The 20,704-nt window shown below is 39.3% G+C and overlaps 1 protein-coding gene across 1 annotated transcript in view; it reads left to right on the top strand.

The window, feature by feature from the left end:
* Nucleotides 1-17,809, top strand: part of LOC129092596 (inactive phospholipase D5-like) — a 52,895-nt gene extending 35,086 nt beyond the window's left edge. Inside the window, exons 2-10 of the mRNA XM_054600599.1 lie at nucleotides 2,135-2,271; nucleotides 9,356-9,542; nucleotides 12,203-12,311; nucleotides 12,568-12,695; nucleotides 13,910-14,107; nucleotides 15,937-16,073; nucleotides 16,238-16,403; nucleotides 16,602-16,692; nucleotides 17,208-17,809. Of these exons, the coding sequence (XP_054456574.1) occupies nucleotides 2,135-2,271; nucleotides 9,356-9,542; nucleotides 12,203-12,311; nucleotides 12,568-12,695; nucleotides 13,910-14,107; nucleotides 15,937-16,073; nucleotides 16,238-16,403; nucleotides 16,602-16,692; nucleotides 17,208-17,752 (1,698 nt within the window). The 3' untranslated portion in view covers nucleotides 17,753-17,809. The remainder of the gene's footprint in view (nucleotides 1-2,134; nucleotides 2,272-9,355; nucleotides 9,543-12,202; nucleotides 12,312-12,567; nucleotides 12,696-13,909; nucleotides 14,108-15,936; nucleotides 16,074-16,237; nucleotides 16,404-16,601; nucleotides 16,693-17,207) is intronic.
* The last annotated feature ends 2,895 nt before the right edge of the window (nucleotides 17,810-20,704 follow it).

The following is a 20,704-nucleotide window of genomic DNA, read 5'->3' as shown; positions in this document are numbered from 1 at the left end:
GCCTCAGAGGTCGATGGGGTGTGATATGAGATTTGTCTCTGAGGATTATGAGTTGAGTCTGGCTGACTGTGCTAATGATCCGCTGTGCTCAAGGATAATTAGTCTTGGCTCTTCTGGCAGGTTTCAAAGGGATCAGGATACATTTGGTATTGTTTCACAAACAGTTGATCTATTGTACAAATCCATTGTACATATTGAAAGCATGAGTGAGGCTGCAATCGATACACCTACTGCACTGTGTTGCTGACTTTCAGTACAGGGTTGATATAAATGTAAATGTAATATAATGTTTATATGATAATGATAGATAATAATACACATTTGACTTTCTTAAAATAGGAACAAGAGGTTGTGTTGTAACCTAAACAATGTGAAAGCTTATATATTTACACTAGTGTAATAATGACAACAGTATCAGGTAGTAATCAATACAAAGATCTCAATTCTTCACACGTCATGGAAGGACAAACGCAGGTGCATTAATTTACAAGATTAATGACTTTTTTTCCACTTATTCAGGGCCCAAGCATTAACATATGCTGTCTCACTGACATGACTTTGTGGGGCAAATAATTAAAGTAGAAGAGCCATGATTAAAGTAGCATTTCCAAGTGATATTATTGTTGACATTGTTGTAGTCAAGACAACCGGATCGCCTTCTGTTTTCCTCAGAGCCCATCAACAACACAGGACACACTTAATTTGGATTTTCACAGTAACTTTGGTTGTTCCTCCATCCAACATTTATGCTACTGGGGATAGTAACTGTAAATAACCTAAACTCAATACTATCCTGGTGGTAGACACAATTACATAGTGATGCAAGTATTATCATGAACCAATCTAAAGACAGATCATGTCATTATTCTATTGTCTTTACATCGTGCAATCAACATTTACTTCATAATGATAAGTTAATGACAAAAGACTTTTCTCTTGCCACATTAATGTTATGAGCTGCAGCTGTGTCTTTGCTGTTATGACAAGTCAAAATTTACAGTCCGCATTTAAAACAAACCCTGTCACACAGAAGTGAAGAACGTGAATGAAATGCATTTGCAAAGCCAGAAATGATTCATACAGAACATGTGTGCGAAAGTGCTTATTGACAACCTGTTTCTGTGGTTTTCCCCTCAATCTGATCATCAACTGCAACATTATTAATGCTTTTATGGTTAGGCTCAAAGCATTTGGTTTGAGGTTAGAAAAGATGATGGTCTTGGTTAAACAATCAATAGGTCAACACTGATTTGAAGACATGACTCTTTACAAATTGTCCCTCCCCTTTTGTGAGGTAGACAAATATAGAATATAGAGCTTTTTGAATGGACAAACATTGCCAGCGAACATAATTGCTGCCAGCAATTACATTGCCTTCAAAACTTATTAAGCAAAACAAATTATTAGTACTAAAACGTAATTTCTAGGAGACAGGGTTGATGAAAAACCATCTGTTCTATTCTCAGTTTGTTTAATACAGAAGATGAGATCCTGCTAACAGAGCGGTCTCATCACCACCACAGAAGTGAAAATGTGTCAAATTAACCAGAAACAATAGCTTCATGAAAAAGGTAAATAACCATAACACAGTTTACCAGATAATTAAAACTGGTAATACTTCATATCCTGGTGCTTCTGATGCTCATATTTTAAATATTTTCATTTATCTACACATCCTCATTCCCCTTATAAAACATGCTGACCATTACTTCCTTCTCAACCACGTGGGAGCATTTGAACTTATCCAAATATGTAATGCTAATGGGTTTTTTTTCTGTATTGATCGCTTTGTTTTCTTATTCGCCATCTCCCTCCTTGCTCTCTACTCTCTTCCTTCCCTCTTTACTTTCCTCTCCTCATTCCTGCTTCATGCTCTTTATATGAAAGCCTGAACTTGCAAGGTCATAAGCAGACCTTACATGTTTGTGTTAAATTCCCCTCTATATCATGTTATGACCTGCTGAGCTGTGCATTAAATCAGGAGTTGTGCCAGAGCCGCCTAATGGGAGCCAAGGTTGGGGCACTTTGGCCTTGTTTTTACATTAGGGATGAAAAGTAGGAAACACACCTTGCAAATCAATGTTGTTCTCCCTCTCTCTCTCTCTATCTCTCTCTATCTCTCTCTCTTTTGCAGTCTCAGCAGAAGTGCATTGTGATCTTTGCCTTGGTGTGCTGCTTCGCCGTACTGGTGGCGCTGATTTTCTCGGCAGTGGACATTTGGGGCGAAGATGAAGACGGGATCACAGAGGAGAACTGTAGCAGGAACTGCAGGTGAGAACTGCAGAACCACAAAACACGGTTCATTTTCAGTGGTTCTACGTTTGCGGCTTGTGAAGCCTCGTCACAACTTATGGCCTTAGTGGGCTTTGTCAGCCCCGTGTTGAAACACTGCAGGAGGATGCACTGGTTGGATGCGTTGATTCAGGGACTTTGTGTTGGGTCAAAAGTTGAGCCAGGTAAAAAAATTCCAGATGACCCTGCATATTTCGTTTTTCTTGAGAAACTCTGTGCTGTCTTTTTGTCATTAGGCTACATCCAGTTGTGTTTCATCAGTACGATATGAAAGTCACGTCAGGCTTTCCAATTTATAAATAACAGTCAGTTTGTTTTTATGCTGATTCCAAATGATCAAAAATGTCTGTTTTCTAGAATGACAACCCTTAAGTGAGAAACGACTGACAGATGAATTCACAAAGTATGGATCGTGACCACGGATAGCAGATAGAATTGTATTGAATTGCATCACGATTCAAAAAAACTAGTGATATTACAGTGAAAACGAAAAATGTTGATTAGTTTCCTATAATAACCTTATTTTTTACTTTACTTTTCATGACACAACTGTCATTGCATCCTGTCACTGCATCCAATAATACAAATGTTTAAGCCGAGTATGTAGATGCGTTCACCTGGCTACAATCACTGCTTCTGGGAAGACTGGGAGAGTTGGCCCTTATGAATGCGCTTCAGTTACCACCAACTCTCTGAAGACGCTAATAAACTCACTGACACGGCTATGTGCGCTGATCTTTGTGAATTGGACTGGTATAAGGATTTTTGCGATAAGGCTCATTGGAAGTGCATTTTTCTTTTTTTGTTGGTGCTTTGAGATGGACAGGGTTTCTTTTTGTCTTATTTGCGCAGGTGTAGTAGTCGCAAAGCAGTAAAACTATTGCATTGTAATATATAAACCTTTTTAAACCATGGTTGACATGATACAGGTACTCTTGCTTATGCCATCGGTGCCAGTAGCTTCTAGAAATTAAACCCACATTTCCTTTAACCCACTTGGCTTGCCTTGGCCTTCAAGATGTAAACTCATTCCAACAGCTTCCAATGCTAGAAACTCAGATTGTTTTTTTGGCTCCAGTTTCAAACCATAAATCAATCCCAGTCGGCGCCCTGTTGCAATCCAGCAGGTCTAACCCGCTGGCACCAAAAAAAAAAAAACTTTAAAAAAAATAGTAAATGCACACAATAGAAAACAAACCTGTGCTGCCTCATCCTGAAGCCTTCCTCGTTGTGCTGAAATGATGACCAGGCTCTTCTGAAAGTAACTTTATATCAGACTTAAGCAATTTTCCTCCTATTTATGTTTTAAGAATATGGATCCCAAGAAGAAAAAAAAAGCCACTGCAGTATGTCTTGGTGGTCCAGAGTGAAACTGGTTGTCAGCAGTCATTTTCTCTGATACAGCAATCCCTGCTCTCTACTTCCTTCACTGGTTCCCCTCCATTAGACTCTCCCAATTTACCATTCAGCCTCCAATTACTTCCCTCTCTCTGCCTCTTTTGTTCTGTCCGTGTCCATCTAGTTTCTCCCTCCTTTTTCCCCAAATTTGCCATTTAAAAACCTTTCAGAGAACTCGGGGGGGATAAATACGAGGCGGAGGGAGGGCTGCTGAGTGAAGGGAGAAGAAGAAAAAGAAGAGGATATCAGGGTACATTTAGGGTTGGAATGAGTAAAAGATGAACAGATTCATCAGCTGTTATCTGCAGCTCAAGACTCAAACTGCTGCCATTTTTCCAACGGTTCACTGTCTTATATCCCATAAGCTAAAATAATGATCTTTTACTGCGACATGCATCATTGGAAAGAGCTATAACGTGTGTCCAAGTGTCCCATTATTAATGATTTCATAAAATATTTTCCTCAAAACGAGTTCCAGTACAAAATAGGAAAAGTGACAGATTTATAATGGAGTGCACTGAGGCTTGCTGATGCTCACTTAAATTCCTAAAGGTGCTTGTAATTCATCAAAGGAATGCTTCTAAAGCCCTTTTCAGTCATATTCACGCCTTGAAAATGATCTCTTTGAGCCTTTTAGCAGCTCAAATAATGACTCAGCAGATTTTTGCGTTTGTGATGTTGTTTGTCACACACAGCTGTTTTGTTATGTAAATTTCCCTTTAATCTATTTTTTTCTGCATAATGAACAATGCTAACGCTTGCATCTCGGGGACAGGAGACGGGGGATGAGTGGCTGCTGCTGTGCATCTGCTTTAGAAAAATATATTTAAAGATGAAGATAGAGGAAGAAGATCACTTTATGTCTTTGTTTGGCAGTACAATCAATCACATAATTCATTTGATTTATATTATTCTCTCTGAGGACGAACAACTTCAGCTGTGACTGCAGTAAAAATTATACCTCTTAACATCAGTGGGTGTTGCTCAGTTGTTGGAGCAAAGTGGTAGCAGTTTAAACTCTCTCATCTGATGTATCCCTGATGTACATTAGGAATTGCCTGGCGTCCGACGGCTGATAAGCAGGTTAGTATTGATTTACAGTTAGGGCAATAACAACTTGGGGGGGCCAGACTTACTGCAGCCAAAAATTGTGACAGTCGGCTGCTCCAGGATTCAACATCGAAAGTATATTTTAAATTTGAGCGACAGCGACAGGCAGCATGACTGTACGTTGAATGTTAACATATTGATCGTTTTAATATATTGCGCGTTGCATGATGGAATTTAATAGGTTCATATGATAAGATAAGATAAGGTAAGATAATCCTTTATTAGTCCTGCAGCGGGGATATGTACAGGATTACAGCAGCATAGAGTATAGTGCAAACAAGAGACATAGTAAAAAACAAGATCAAAAACAAGTATTATAAATATTTAACTACATTACATACATATAACTGTGCTACTTAAAAGTCACTCAAAATGTTTTTGTTAGAATATGTTTCTTAGCAGGATGGGCAGCACGATTGTAAATAAAAATTACTTTGTAAAGTCCTCCTGACTACTTAGTTACTATCAGCTAGTTTCAAGCTAGTAATTATGTTAATTGGGATAAACCTTTGAAACTAACAAATGACTTAGGTAGTAGTGAGCTCTGATAAGTGGGTGCAAACTATTGGCCGTTTCTCAAAATATGAAGGAACACCCAAGAAAAGCGGTCGTCATAGACATAGACATAGACATAAAACACATCATGGGAGGATCACGGCTAAAGAAGCATTTCATTAAGTGGCTCAAGTTTCAGGTAATGGATTGTAATTTGCATATAAGGTGTGCGTGCTAGGACAACAGGGGTTCTGGTTGTAACCGCTGAAACACTGGACGTGGCATTTAGCCACCTTTAAAATGAGCAGCATGCAGCAGCAGCGCCTGTGATATCCATATTAATGTCCTGGCTGCTGTATACCCAGAGCTCAGGGCAGCTCATGAGAGGGAGGATGATTTATATCAGATGTCACGGACTGATACTGGCACGGCTCATGCTGTCACTTAGTACAGCAGGAACACAATATCCCGAGCATTTACATGTGTTATTGGCATTTTTATATGCAGTATAGTTTTATATGATGCGTTTGTTCAACATGTAAACTCAGCCCTGACAGCTCTGTTGTGGTGTGAGAAATGTTATTATGTTCTGCTTTTTGGAATAAAACATCAGAAAGGAGAGTTTATCATTTTTGATCCAACTGGGTTGACCCACCTACCACACTGTGAAGATGTGAATCTTTTATCATTCAGAGAGTGATGAATTTTACATTCAGACACACACACTCTCTCTCTCTGTCTTGCTGTCTCATGTATGCACACACACACACACACACACACACACACACACACACACACACACACACACACACACACACACACACACACACACACACACACACACACACACACACACACATCGTGAAGTTACACCACTTAGGTATCGGCTTCTGCAGATGAATCACACCCATGAGCGTGCAGATGGGTTATAATGGAGGAGAAGGGCAGTGGGCATCACAGACCGCATAAATCGATGAAGCACTTGCAGGCAGAGACAACTACCTCACTGCTTTCTCCGTTTTTAATACCAAAGCCTGTCTGCCTGGTTAAACGACTCAGAAGCACCATTCATCATATCTCCCGGTCATTACAGTGGACTGAGAGGATTTCTTTCAAAATAAGATTACCTCTCCATTTCTCTTCCATCCGTTTTCTGTCCAACGTTGTTTTTTCCCCCTCATTGTGAGGTGTTTACTGTGGCTGTGCTAGTTTCTGCTGTCTTCAGAACAAAGCGGACTGTGTGATGTGAACGTTAATCTTCTCTATAATTTCATCACAGCCCGATGCGTTGGTTTGTTTGTGCCTTGTTGCACTCCTCTTTTCATTTTACTCACTCTCTCCAGTTTGCAAGAATATCCAACCTCAGCAACACATGAGCCAACTTTTACTCAAGATTCTCCAAAACTCTAACATGTTGACTGTCATTTCAATGAGGAGAAATCAGCATGTTATGATCACAGAGGGTGTGAGTCCTACAGTTTGACCTTTGGCTACTTTTCAAAACCTGACGTAGCATAACTTTGGCCAGGAATACATTTTCAAGCTGTGAGCTGGCAACAGGCCCCTCAATGGGATGCAAGTACATTATCACCTGCAGCACATGCTCCGCCAGTGTGCCCTTGAGTGAGGCACTTGATAGACACTGAGCTGTCACAGTTCAGCTGACCATGTGCTCTGACTGGTCCGGGTGCTAAGATCTGTTTGGTATTACAGAGTCCTCGCTAGGGAGTCCACAAGCACAGAATCTACTGTTTTTAAAACAGTAGAAAAACAAACTAAATCTTTAATACAATAAAATTATTATTCAAAAAGAGGAAAACATAAAGTATACTTTAACATAACATGATAAAGGCTATACCCACTACATTCCAATCATAGACTGTAGATACAAAGTGGACTCAGTCACCCTGAAGAATCTCATTTGTTTGTGGACTTCCTGTTTAAAGCCTTGAGGTTGTCATTTTTGGCCATTGCCATCTTGTTCTTTGGTCGTTGCCATCTTGCTGCAACAACCACTAAACATAATGTTTTATTAGTTGGCTAATCAATACACAATTACAACAAAAACATCCTCCACTACAAAAGCTAATGCAATAGTGTCATACTTATAATGGATCAAATGACTGTGTAATGAGAAACGGGTCACTCGTAGTGAGGAACCCAAGAGAATTAGCACTCAGCTGTCTCAGCAGCTTCTCTTCATGCATCATTTGTGTCTTTCAACTTATTGTTTTTGGTGTGCAACTTTACTGTTTTAGTTCACACTCACTGCTCTTATCAGCTTTGGTCCTGCAGCAGCAGGCAACAGTTTTCAGAGAAAAGTCTGATAAACCCACTGCACACAGTTAGCAACTTGCTGGTGAACATAGTGGAGCATTTAGTGAATTTTGGCCATGAATATGACTTAAAATGAATGATAGTGTTACGTTGTCTTCTGGAGGCAACTGTTATAATATGTTAAGTGTATCAAAGATTTTATCAATTTGGAAATTGTCCCAGATTACAGCTCACCTTTCAGTGTACTTTAACAGTGTATTGTTTTTAAGTTGTGGACGAGGAAACAGGAACACACAGTCCAGTATTAATTGTTTTCATATTGAAGTTTTTATGTAGACTAGTAAGTATTCTGATGCATCATAATTTAGAGATGAAATAAATCAGTTTTTTCTTTTACCACGTCGGATATATCAGGTTTGCAGCACATTCATGTGACCGACCAGCAAAATTAATAACACAGATTATAATAATAAACTCATGTTTATTGAGATAGATTTCTCACTATAGGCACCTTTTAACTCCATGCCCTTAAGGAACCACCAAACTAAGTATATTTAATATAACATTTCTTATAAAATGCATCACCTTACTAGGAATTTAGTAAGTCTTGTGCAGAAGTAGTTCGGAGTTTCTTGGAAAGCATTTTATCCAGAAACTTAATCAACCATTGAGGTGCAGAATTTGTATCTGGGTTCGTCTCAGTGAACACCCCTCTGCCCATTTTTATTTCTCTTGTAAAATCTTGTTGGCAGAAATCGATATCTAAGCCAGACACATAGAGCATGTGGGGAGCATTGGAGCTTGGTAATAGGCTGGTTCTGTGTGGCTGCAGATCTAAAGCTGCCACGGCTAATTCAGTCTGTTGACTCCAGCGCTAATGCCTCTGTCGCTTTCAGGCATTTTGGAGAAGTAAAATGGTAACTGGAGATGCATTATTTGAGCTCAGAGTCATGGTTGGCCAGATAAATTGACATTACACCTTGGCAGAAAGTGCAAGGATATTCACAGTCATATATACAAAACATTATAATGCAAAACAACCTCATTTTTTTCAAATAAATATCCTTTTCAATTTGATGGGACAGTTTTATGATCAATAAAAATACCTGACTGCACTGAAGCTTAAAGAGGCAATCCCAAGGATATATGTTTATTCTGGATGAAATCCACTGATTCCGTCATACAGAGTGATATTACCTCCGTATATGAATTCATTATGCTTGCTGTAGTATATCATACTACATCAGAGTGCTGATTATTACATTAATGCACTGTGTGATAGCTAGTGTAAATGATGAACAAGCAATATTACAGCAAAAATGAGTCCCTTATCCCTGACTAGGTGTAATTGAATCTGCATTGCTGACAACTCATGCCCATCAAACTTTAATTATTCACAGCCCCTGCCAGACGCAACCTGTACAATATTTAATGATGCTTGGTGGAATCATCAAAGGGCATGTGTGGTCAAGGAATCGTAATAACTCTCATTAAGCTAACGATCCAGAGGAAGGGTCCTGGTAGCTAATTTGTCAGTAGCAGGACGGAAGGAATATAACCTCATATTTGTGGCACCCAAGCTCATAATAATTCTGCTACTAATGCAAACAGATAATTGCTTTGTGAAAGAACACAAACCTCCCATTCATTTCCTCAGCATTTTTCCATTAGCAGGTCTCTATGCCTCTCAGCCTAATGATGCTCTTTTGCAATTTTATATAATGAAGGTCCTTTTTCTTATGTTCCTAATTTACTTGTTTTTTTTACTTGTTTTTTTCCACAGAGCAATGCTTGTGGAGAATATTCCAGAAGACATCTCCTTCCTAGACGATGGCACATCAAATCTACCTCTCTTAGTGGGGCTGTACAACTTACTGGACCGAGCTATCCGGGTCGTGGAGATAGTTTCCCCACTGTGGCTCCTCAACTCCTCCGATTATGAATCCAGCTTCCAGCCTGCTGCCAGACAGGTAAAACCAGAGCAAGCCTACAGAGACTCAGCTCTGCAGAAGCTGTGGGATTTATTTAGATTTTGTGTCTGTTTTACCTTTTCCCTGTCTCTTCTTCATGTCTTTGCCTCTTCTACATAATAATCAGTGATAAAAAGATGTACTTGGATCCTTAAACTAAAAGAAAAAATCTCTTTTTCAGTGCTTGTGGACACACGTTTGGGCATCTGGAGTGCCTTCAACCAAAAACTATAAAATATTACAACCTAATCAGTATTTTTTTGTGGGCTGCTTAGATCAGAAAATATGTGATTCAACAAGTAATGCAGATGTATCTTTCCTTACTGTGTCACATGCAGGTTCATTAGAATAAACTGCTCACTATCTGAGTATCTCCACCCATGACTTGAACACCACAGCTGCATTACAAATCACATACTTTTTTTTACTTCTACTGTAGCTGCCCCTATAAAGTACTTAATGTTGCATATATGATGCATTCAAATGTGACATACTACCTCATCATAATATTGCACCTTAAACTTTGAGGCTTTGCTCATTTTTCCATTGTGCAGATACTGCATTTGACATACTATGTATTGGAACAAACAATAATATAATAATTGTTTCTTGCATATTAAGTAGAGGGGTAGTATGGGTATTGGAATGCACTGTACCTTTGAGAGAATCTCCTATTCTCATAAAAGTTTAATCTGAATAATCAACAGCAACTACAGGTGTCAAATAAGTGAAGTGGAGTCAAAAATACAATAACTTCCTCTGAACTGTAGTGGAGTAGATATGTAAACAATGGAAATATGCAAGTAAAGTGCAGGGGTCTGAAAATTGTAGTTGAGTGGATGTCTTTAGCAACTTTCCACCACTGATGATAATACATGCAAGAACAGTTGATGTGATTTGCATTAAGCAGTTTACACAGCTGCCTGATCTCATATTTATCATATATGTTCTGCCTCAGCCAAATTAGACACTGAAGTAGACCAAATGGCAGCATGGTATACTGTAAGTGAACAGACATGAATGAACATCAGAGCAGAAAATCAATAGCTGTCCCTGTAGAATCACTTACTGGTAAAATACTAGTCTGGACTGACTTTTTTTCAGGGTGCTAGAAATGAGATATTCATTTTGGGTTTGAACTGGATGTGTGTTATTGACAGTTGCCTGGAGGGCTGGCAAGGCTGTGCACACACACACACACACACACACACACACACACACACACACACACACACACACACACACACACACACACACACACACACACACACACACACACACACACACACACACACACACACAAACACACACACACAAATCTGTTTCATAGAATAGAGCTTTTCAGGACTAATGAAAACCTCAGGCTGTTGATTGGACAGTAACAGCTCCTTTCCAAGGCCTCAGGGCAGAGGGGATCTAATAGCCCTTCAGCCTCCAGCTCTCTGCAAAAAAGCTGCCAAAAGAATAATTCATCTGGAGGGAGGTTAGACCGAAAAATTAAATATACTGTAACAGTAAAGTCACAAGACGTGGAGGTGGAGGTATCAGTAGCAGGCCTGTGCACCGCACGTCTCTTTATATCTGTTTGTGTCCAATTAGTGTGAACATCTGTCGAGTTAATGGACATAAAAATCATCAGAATTATTAACAGTGTGATAACTCAAGTCAAAAGTTTAGCTGGCGTTAACTTTTAGCTGTCACATTCAAATGTTTAAAAAAGGAAACATCAGCGATATCACCTCAAATCATAAAAATGTGGGGAATTCGAGATATTCAAACGTGTCCCTGAACTGTGCCGTGTAAGACAATGAGCATCTTGAGTCACTGTCTGGGTTGGCTGCTACCTGCGGAGACATTAAATGGTGTAGTTCTTCAGACTTCTTTAAAAACAAACAGGACAATAACAGCTGAACACGGGTTAGATTTTATTGTACACTTTAAAGATGCAGTAGTGACTTAGTACTGCATTACATAAAATTGGGGGACTTACTGCCCAGCGACACAGCTGGACCATATAAAATAAGAGCTGGACACACAGACACACACACAGACACACACACACCAGGATCGGCGCCAAGGATCTTGCCGCAGTTTGTCCTTTCTGAACAGCTCAGATGGTTAACATTGTTTTATAAAATTGATATATAGACCTGAAAATCCAGCATAAGTAACTGTTCAAAAATGTTCTCAGGGGTTAACCCTTGGCATCCCTAATATATAGAGATATTCAGACTGAGGTAGACATATGGTTAAAGTCTAAGAAACACTGGATCCTACATTTCACATTTAGTGCAACTTGATAGCGGATTTCATTAGAACTCTTGGCTTGGTAAACCCCCATGGTTTCTCCACATCCCTGTTTTTTTTACAAGCTGTCTGATAGAAATTTGAACCACCGAGCCCATGCTAAAGTAACCCTGATGATATAATTACATAAGCTTTGGAAAACTCCCTCCAAAGTCACAGAGGAAATTAATATTATAACCATTATTAGACATCACAGTTGCTGGGAAAAGTAGCACAGAAATAGCACATAAACGACTGCTCACGGTGTCTCCATATTAAAGACAATCTATGGTAAATAATACAAAGGAACCTTGTCTGAACACACAGCATGAATTTCATGTGACAGCAGATGTTTTCTGATGTGTGTCCCTCAGGGCAGGGCTCTGCTGTCCAGGCTCCAAGGACTGCATGCTAAAGGAATCCAGCTGAAGATCTCCAGCGGGATGATCGACTCGACTGAGCTCAGGATGCTCGCCAAACACAGTCAGCTCCCTCCTCTCACTGTATTATACATTCTGTGTGTCTGTGTTCAAACATGACTGCTTCCTCTCCCTATTTGTTCTGTTCAGCTCTGTCAATCCCTCAGTCTCTTTCCATCTTTCCCTTCATTTGTCTTGTCTGTGGCTAGATCAGCCTTTATCCTTCTCATTGTCTCACATGTGACTTCCTCTGTTTCAGTCTCTCTTTGTCTTTAACTGGATCTCTGTTTCTGTTTCTTTCTAATTCTCTCTAATTCTAGATGCTGAAATCCACTATCTGAACACGACAGCGCTGACCAACGGCAACCTCCAGTCCTCCTTCTGGGTGGTCGACCGGAAACATTTCTACATCGGCAGCGCCAGCATGGACTGGAGATCCCTTGCCACAGTATTTAAGATCCACCAGCACACACATACTCATACTTTAACATATGCATACTCAGAGACATTTGATAAATTGCTACATCACAGTCCTGTAACTTCTCAAATTACACCCTCTGTTGTCATTTTGTTGTCATCCCCTGATGTAAAGTGCTTTGATGATGTCCTACTGGCTCAGACTCAACAGTACGGCGTTTTATTTGAAGTTCCCAGACCTCTCATGCATATGAGTGTCCCTCTTGAAAACGGCATCATCTGAAATAATTTACAATAATGTCATAATTGCCTGTTTATTAATTTGGCAAATATATATTTAATATATCTATTAAACACATGTAAGTCCTTTAATTTAAACAATTATTTTAGATGGATGTTTACAGGTGCCTAAAGGTTGCATTTTTTGATTGTGTATTTAGATTTTTGTTGATATGTTAAAGGATACATTTGATTTACTTACTGATACATACTATACATGCAAACTTACATGTGTACACCTTATGAAAGATTATATTTGTGCATAAGTCAGTGTCGTCTTCTCAAAAAGTGTTAGGAATGGGGGAGTGAATGGGTGTGGGGTTTAGTTTAGTAGGAGCATGCAAGGTGGAAATAAAAAGTGTCCTGTTCTTTCATCTTCTTCTTCAAAGCTGAGATTCTAGCACAGTTCAGACTCATTTGTTGACCAGCATTATCTATCTTTAGACACCTAGAGAAACAGAGGGCATTGGTGTGTTTTTTTAGGCAGATACATTAGGTTGTTTCAGGTAAGACCATAGTATGTGGGATCTAAGCTTTATTTAGGAATACTTTGCTCATGTAAACTCTGCCTGGAGACAAACGAATGCAAGGAGTGAAAGAGAAGGAAATTTAGAAACTGAAATGAAAAAGTGACTCTTTTGAAATGAAAATGCAGCATAGAGCAAAGACAGAAAATTTAGAACAAAGAGAAGAAACACTGTAGTGTCCTCTCAAACCCTGCTGAAGTGGAAGAAGATGATTGAAGTCCTGTAATGGGAGGAGACTTGGGGGGGGGAATTGATTTTTTAAATGTGCTGAGGGAGTAAAAATAAATTAGGATTACTTGAAAAGAAAAAAAATCTGTTGTTGATGGAGATGACGGACAGCATCTTTGCTGATCTCGAAATAAATTATGTTAATGTTCATGATAATTACAAAAGATTCTGACGTAAACGTGATCTAACAGAGGTTGTGTTTGTTCTCCAGAGGAAGGAGCTGGGTGTGTTGGTGTACGACTGCAGCTGTCTGGCTCTGGACCTCCACAAAGTGTTCAGCCTCTACTGGGGGCTCCAGTACAGAGACTTCATCCCCTCCTTCTGGTCCAAGCGAGTCTTTGCCCTCTTTAGCAGGGACGCACCGCTGGAGCTCACTCTCAACAGCACAAAGGCTCAGGCCTACGTCTCTGTGAGTTACAGTTATAAAAGGAGTTGGTATTGTTCATTAGCTCAGGGAAAACCTGTTTTTTTACCTGATTAATACATCGTGGATAAGGTTGCTATGCCAATAGATGTTAAATAAATAAACAAAAATAAAAAATTGATAAAGTAAAGGGAAGGCTTGTATAAAAAAGTAAGATTCCAAAAAACTAAACATTTATTTTAAGTGATGCTTACAGTAAAGTAATCATTTACAACATGAGACATCTGTGAATGACTTTCCTTCTTCACTCTGCAACAAAAGGTTAGCCTTCGTGGTCTTAAGTTTCACTTTAACAGCTCAAGTCAACCACAACGTTTCCATATCAGATAATTACATTGAATTTCCTTCCATTACCTACATTCAAAAGGATATTATGTAGGCTAATCGGTGGCTCACATAATTCAATGTCTTCTTCTTTGAAACAGGATGTTAGAGCAGATAGTGAGATTCAGTTATGACATCTAAAGGCGCTGCAGGTGTAACTGTTAACATTAATGACGGCTGGGACACCTAATGGAACTGAGCCATCGTTAAGGAACTTTGTTCCACCTGTGCACATGTCAAAATGTCTCCCATGAAAAGCTCTTTTGTGTATGAGTTAAGACACACAAAGCTTTCTATATCTATACTGCGTTCCAGATAACTCGGAACTAGGACATTTCCGACCTCCTACTAGAAAAATGACAACTGAACACCACTCAAAGTGGGACTTCCTGCTTGTGAACTTAAAGTGCACATTGTAAATGGTAAACCATCAACTAAATGGCAACATAAATATATATGCCTGTATTTAATAAGGATAATGCATTTGGTCTTATAGTAAAACCTGTTATGCATGTAAATGTCAGCGTGTTAGTAGGAAGCTGGTTACAGTCAACAATTTTGGAATTATTTTCTCTGCACAGAAGTTATCAGGTAAAATGTTAAAAATGCCAGAAAGTGTACACTTGCCAAAAGAAACATCAAGTTGTCACGGTCAGCCGTGAAATTTAAGACCTCCAAGTTGTCTCGAATATCAGCATCAAATATATATATAGTAAACAGGGATGAAGTAAAAGGTGTGCGATTTCACAAAGCCCAAAATACTAAAAGCCCTGCACACCCACACAGGTGTTTTGAGTTACTCTGATTGCTTAGACCTCAGCCCATGGTTTTATGGGATGTCACCAATCAGGACAGTAAAGATACTATATATCTCACCTTAACAGATGCAGCAGGAGATTGAGGGAGATGTAAATCAAGCACATTGTGTACACACCCACACTGTCCTGAAAATAGGTCTAATCAGGCTGAACAAGTGAAAATACCTTTGTTGGTGTAACATGGGTAAGATAAGATAAGATAATCCTTTATTAGTCCCGCAGCGGGGAAATTTGCAAGGTCTTCAAATTGAGCAAGGGACCCTAACTTTTTAAAATGCAACACACTGAAGTGTAGAAACTATCTCCAGTGGAGGTGACATTTAGGAACATTTTCATACAGAGTTTCTCTGCAGGACACTGTGTCTTTCAGTGTCAAGTTCTTCCTGCTGATGAGTGATGGTGATGTCATCCAACCTGCAGCAGATGAGGACAAATATCATTACACAAAGCAACACACAGTTAAATATTCACATGTGACTGAAAGCAAGATATTAAAGAAAGGTTCAAGACATGCACAGAGTCACGCTCATAAAACAAAGGCAATCAAATCTTAATGGTCATTTTGGTGAACAATTTAGATGATGAGTTGGTTGCTGTGATGATAACAGTGCAGAAAATGAGGTAATCACTGTGGTAATAAACATCTGACACTAACTGCCTTTCCTCTGACAGACCTCCCCAGATGTTTTTCTCCCCAAACATCGTAGTAGTGATCTTGAAGCCATTTCCAGGGTCATCCAGGAGGCCCGCCATTTCATATATATCTCCATCATCGATTACCTGCCCCTCTTCAACCACAACGCTCACAGGTTAGAGCCACTGTGTCACTTTCTGACTTGTTTTCCTTCAAAATTTCTTTGGATATGTTTTTTTTTTATTTTTTATACTTTTTTATCAAAAGCTTGGATGCTTTGGTTCAAGTGATCAAACTCTGTGCGCCCATACTTGTCTGTGTGTTTGTATCCATGCCAAGGTACTGGTCCCGTATCGACAGTCTTATCCGGGAGGCTCTGATCCTGAGGAAGGTCCGGGTCCGGCTGCTGATAAGTTGCTGGGAAAAGACTCATCCACTTACTGTCAACTTCCTCTGGTCCCTGAGGAGTCTGTGCATGGAGCAGGACAACTGCTCACTGGAAGCTGTAAGTACAAGGCCACTGCGCACTATTTTTAAATGTGCAGACATGCTTTATCAATGCACGATTCACCACTGTCTGTGTGTGTCTGTGTGTGTGTGTGTGTGTGTGTGTGTGTGTGTGTGTGTGTGTGTGTGTGTGTGTGTGTGTGTGTGTGTGTGTGTGTGTGTGTGTGTGTGTGTGTGTGTGTGTGAGTGTGTTTAGAAGTTCTTCAACCCCAGAGAGCAGAGGGACGGCAGTCTCCAGGGAATAAACCACAACAGGTTTATGGTGACGGACAGAGCCATTTATTTAGGTGAGCTCATGGACCAGACTTTATGGCTGTGTCCTACATGTCTCTGCTCACCTCATGCAGATCTCAAATACAAATTGCTTTAACATTAGTGTGCCTAGAGATTCACACTGTAATTAATTATAGGAAGCTTTGCTGTTACTGATATTCTTATTTTTGAAGTTTGGAAAGAGCCAGGCTAGCTGTTTCCCCTTGATTCCAGTCTTAATGCTTAGCTTAGCTAATCACCTCCTGGCTCCAGCTCTTTGCTTTAACATACAGACATGAAAGTGTTATTAATCTTATCATCATCTTCTCAACGTCTAACTCTCAGAAAGAAAGCAAAGTATTTCTCAAAAGGGTCAGCGATTTCAAAATGTATGTTTTCTAGAAGTTGAAAACACAGCGCTTTAAAAAAGAGAATGGTCTTTGATTCAATATATATATCCACTGACAAACCAAAAAGTTATTCGCTCATCATAGCATGTTTTTTTAAGTGGTGTGGTAACTTCTTTGCTTCTTCCTCTGTGACCTGACAGGTAACCTGGACTGGGTGGGGAATGAGTTTACATTTAATGCAGGAGCAGGCCTGGTGATCAGTCAGCCAGAGGGCTTCGAGGAGAGGAACTCTACGGTGGTGGAGCAGCTAAAGGCTACATTCGAGAGGGACTGGTTTTCACGTTACACCCTTTCACTACAAGCCAATAAGATCCCCGTCTGCAACAAGCACCAGAGCAACCTGCCACTCAAAACTGGCCACCTAGACAATGGACCAGTGCCTATCAGAGCGGGCCAGCATGATAACGGACCAGCACCAATGAGACACAGTCACAAAGATGCTGGACAGACGCCAGTTAAAACTAAGCTCCATGACGACAGATTAAGCAAAATTGGTCACCAAGGCAAGGGAAGTGGACTGGTGCCAAGTATAGCAAGTTACCAAGAGAGGGGACGTGTCAAAATGAGTCACCTTGAGAACAGACAGGTACAAATCAAAGGTAATCACCATGACAATCCAATGGATCCACCCAGTCAGCCGGCCGAGAGCAGCGGCAGCAGAGAGATCATCAACGGGTCCCTGTGACCACGAGACATGATGATGAAAACTGGACTTAACACACCGGGTCTTTGTAGCATTTTATTGTTGCCATTTTTGAAGAAAAACAAAAACTCTGAAGATTTAACTAATATCTGGTTTGAAGGACTTGATCGTGTTCACTGAAGATTCTTTTTTAAGAATGAAAGAAACATTTTGGTTTGGAAGAAACACTGATCAATACACTTTAATTATAACTTACAACCTTACTACTTATTTAATCATTTTTCGCTCCTTTTCGAGATCTCTCAAGAAAAGGAAACAATTAATTATATATGTCACTTTAGCTGTTGTGTGGCAGCCATCTTTTATCACCTTCTAAAAGGAGGAGAGATGTCTGTATGTCTATAAAGAGATGGAGAAGCAGTGAGGATGTGTAGTTATGTAGCTACATTTAGCATTAAGGATCCACTCCAAAGTATTCCTACACAGCCTTACTGTACTCACATTGGTAGTGAATACTTTGGCCTAATGTAAGTAGTATGTGTATCTCCAGCAGTATTCTGAGAAATTGATTGTGCATTCAGATAATTACTTAAAACTGCAAACAATTTTATTACCAACAATAACTTCAGACCAAATCAACCTAAAACTATCAGTTATATAAACTGTTCATTAATTATAATGTCAAATGACTTAACAGAACAATATTTGTTTGTTTTTTATCTTTGCACTGAGGAGTCATAATGCAATTTCATTTCGGCCCACAAGAACATACTTAAATTGAAAGGCATTGCCATTAGTCCTGTAATGGAAACAATCCCATAACTCATTTTGCGTGGTGACCCACAGTTGAGGAGCTTGGGCTCTAAAAGGATTGATTAAATCATGTCCACCGTGTTTGAATCTCAATACCAGCCGCACTAAAAATGATACAGACAGCGGTGACATAATCCAGGACATGATGGCGTCATGTATCTCTCCACAGCACCATGTGTTTTATGGAGGTCATTATTGAATTAGATGACGCACCTATTCTACTGCGTTCATTAAATGACACCAAATGTACCATGGCTTGGAGTTTACAATCAGTCGCCCTCATTGAAAAACTCAAGGCATATTTCTCTGGAGGAAGAAGGACTATTGATCTGGAAGGGCCCTTTATAGATAATAATTCCAGTTCTAATACACAACCCCTAAGAAAATGAGATGAACTGAATAGATATCTATAGTATTCCTTTAGATCGCACTCTTGTGACTTATTGGACAAATACTAGAAGGGACCTGAGGGTCTCTGCTGTCAGCCAAATCAATACAATGAATTTTTAACAGAGCTTGACATTTGTAGTTGGTGCAATTTAACCTCAAGGACATTGTTGCCTGTAATGTCATACCTGTGACTGAATATATATTACCTTTACCGTGAGGAGGTAGAGATAGAAATACATGGTTGTTAGTGTAGAACAACTAATTTACTTTTTACTGAAAAAGCTTGTTTCGACTTTCATTTGCATTTTTGAATGATTGCATGTCAGTTTAAGACCTTTACACGTTGTTTTTTTGTGAGCGAAACGTTTTGCAATAATGCTTGTGAGTTTGTAATATAGGAAAATGTTTTAACTTCCAAAGCCATTAATTGATAAAACAGGAAAACGTGTAGAGAGAGCTACATAGTGATGTCTAAATGGACAATAAGCAGGGTGCTTTAATAGGAAAGGAGCACGGGTGTAATGAGTGTTTCCTCTGAATGCATTTAGCAGAACAATTGCATGTTTTAGTTCTGCTGGAAAACTGAAGTCAGAATGCACAGAAGGTTTAGCTGCCACAAGAACCTTATTTCACATATTTCTGGTGGATATCACCTGTATTCTGCATACAGTATTTGTGCCACCGGTTAAAATGTAATCCACCACACAGAGTCACTTTAGTCCCACAGTGCGTCACAAGATGTTCCCTACATGTATAAACAGGAACCATGGAGCTGACCACTGATGCCAGTAGAACATGATACAAAACAGACCACTTTACACTTGTAATCTGACCATGAAGGATACACTCTGCCATCTAGAGGATGTTTTGAGTAAGAACATTTCTTCTCACTTATTCACTGCAATATGAGGCAACCAACTCTTCAAATGCAAGTTGTTTTCACGCTTACGTTTGAACTAAAATGATGTTGACAGCTACTATTTTTTGATATAAGGTGATTAGAAGATCATTCTTCAAAGGATAACCCATATTGTACTCAGAATAGTACAACAACTTAATATATATAGCATTAAAGTATAAATCAATAATAAATGTAATAAACATAACATAATAATTCATTTTAACATGCATAAAACAAAAATCAACTTTCCCATGCTGCTATATGTGTGCTCTGACATCCTCCTTTCTCTCCAAAATCTTATAACTCTTACATATCACTTCAGCAAACACAATCACCTGTTTCATTTCTGGAACAGCTTCTCCATTTAGAATGAGTACAACAATTATCTTAATAACGAAGTCCACATATTCCCTTTCAAGACACTACGTCAACACACTGTATTGCTTGATATCTGACAGCTGATCTGGAGTCAGACTCAGTACTTTACGCTGCTGTTATTGTCTATGATTGTTTCACAGGGTGGGCAGGCAGCCTGTACCCAAGTCTTTGTGTGTATTACTTCTTTATTTTGTTTTTAAACTATTTTGATAATTAAAAACAGTGACTGTTTTCCATTCAACAGGGACCAGGACTACACTTTTAATCAGCAACAGTTTACAATCTGCAACATGCAAATTATAAAATCCAAGCAAATATTATAGGAATGTATCCGTTTCTCCAGTTAGATTAAAGAGGATTAGGCAATTTTCACTGAATAGTCTGTGAAAGATTCTGTGTTTTCTTGAAGTCTGAAGGGTAGACAGGTCTGATGTAGCTCAAAGTTTAACAGACTTAAGCACTATTCAATTTAAATGCTCGCTGTAAAACTTTTTAATGTCGCCTACCTTTAT

Source organism: Anoplopoma fimbria, chromosome 6 (genome assembly GCF_027596085.1).
Source record: "Anoplopoma fimbria isolate UVic2021 breed Golden Eagle Sablefish chromosome 6, Afim_UVic_2022, whole genome shotgun sequence".
Taxonomy (NCBI): domain Eukaryota; kingdom Metazoa; phylum Chordata; class Actinopteri; order Perciformes; family Anoplopomatidae; genus Anoplopoma; species Anoplopoma fimbria.
This window is presented reverse-complemented; position numbering and strand designations above follow the sequence as displayed.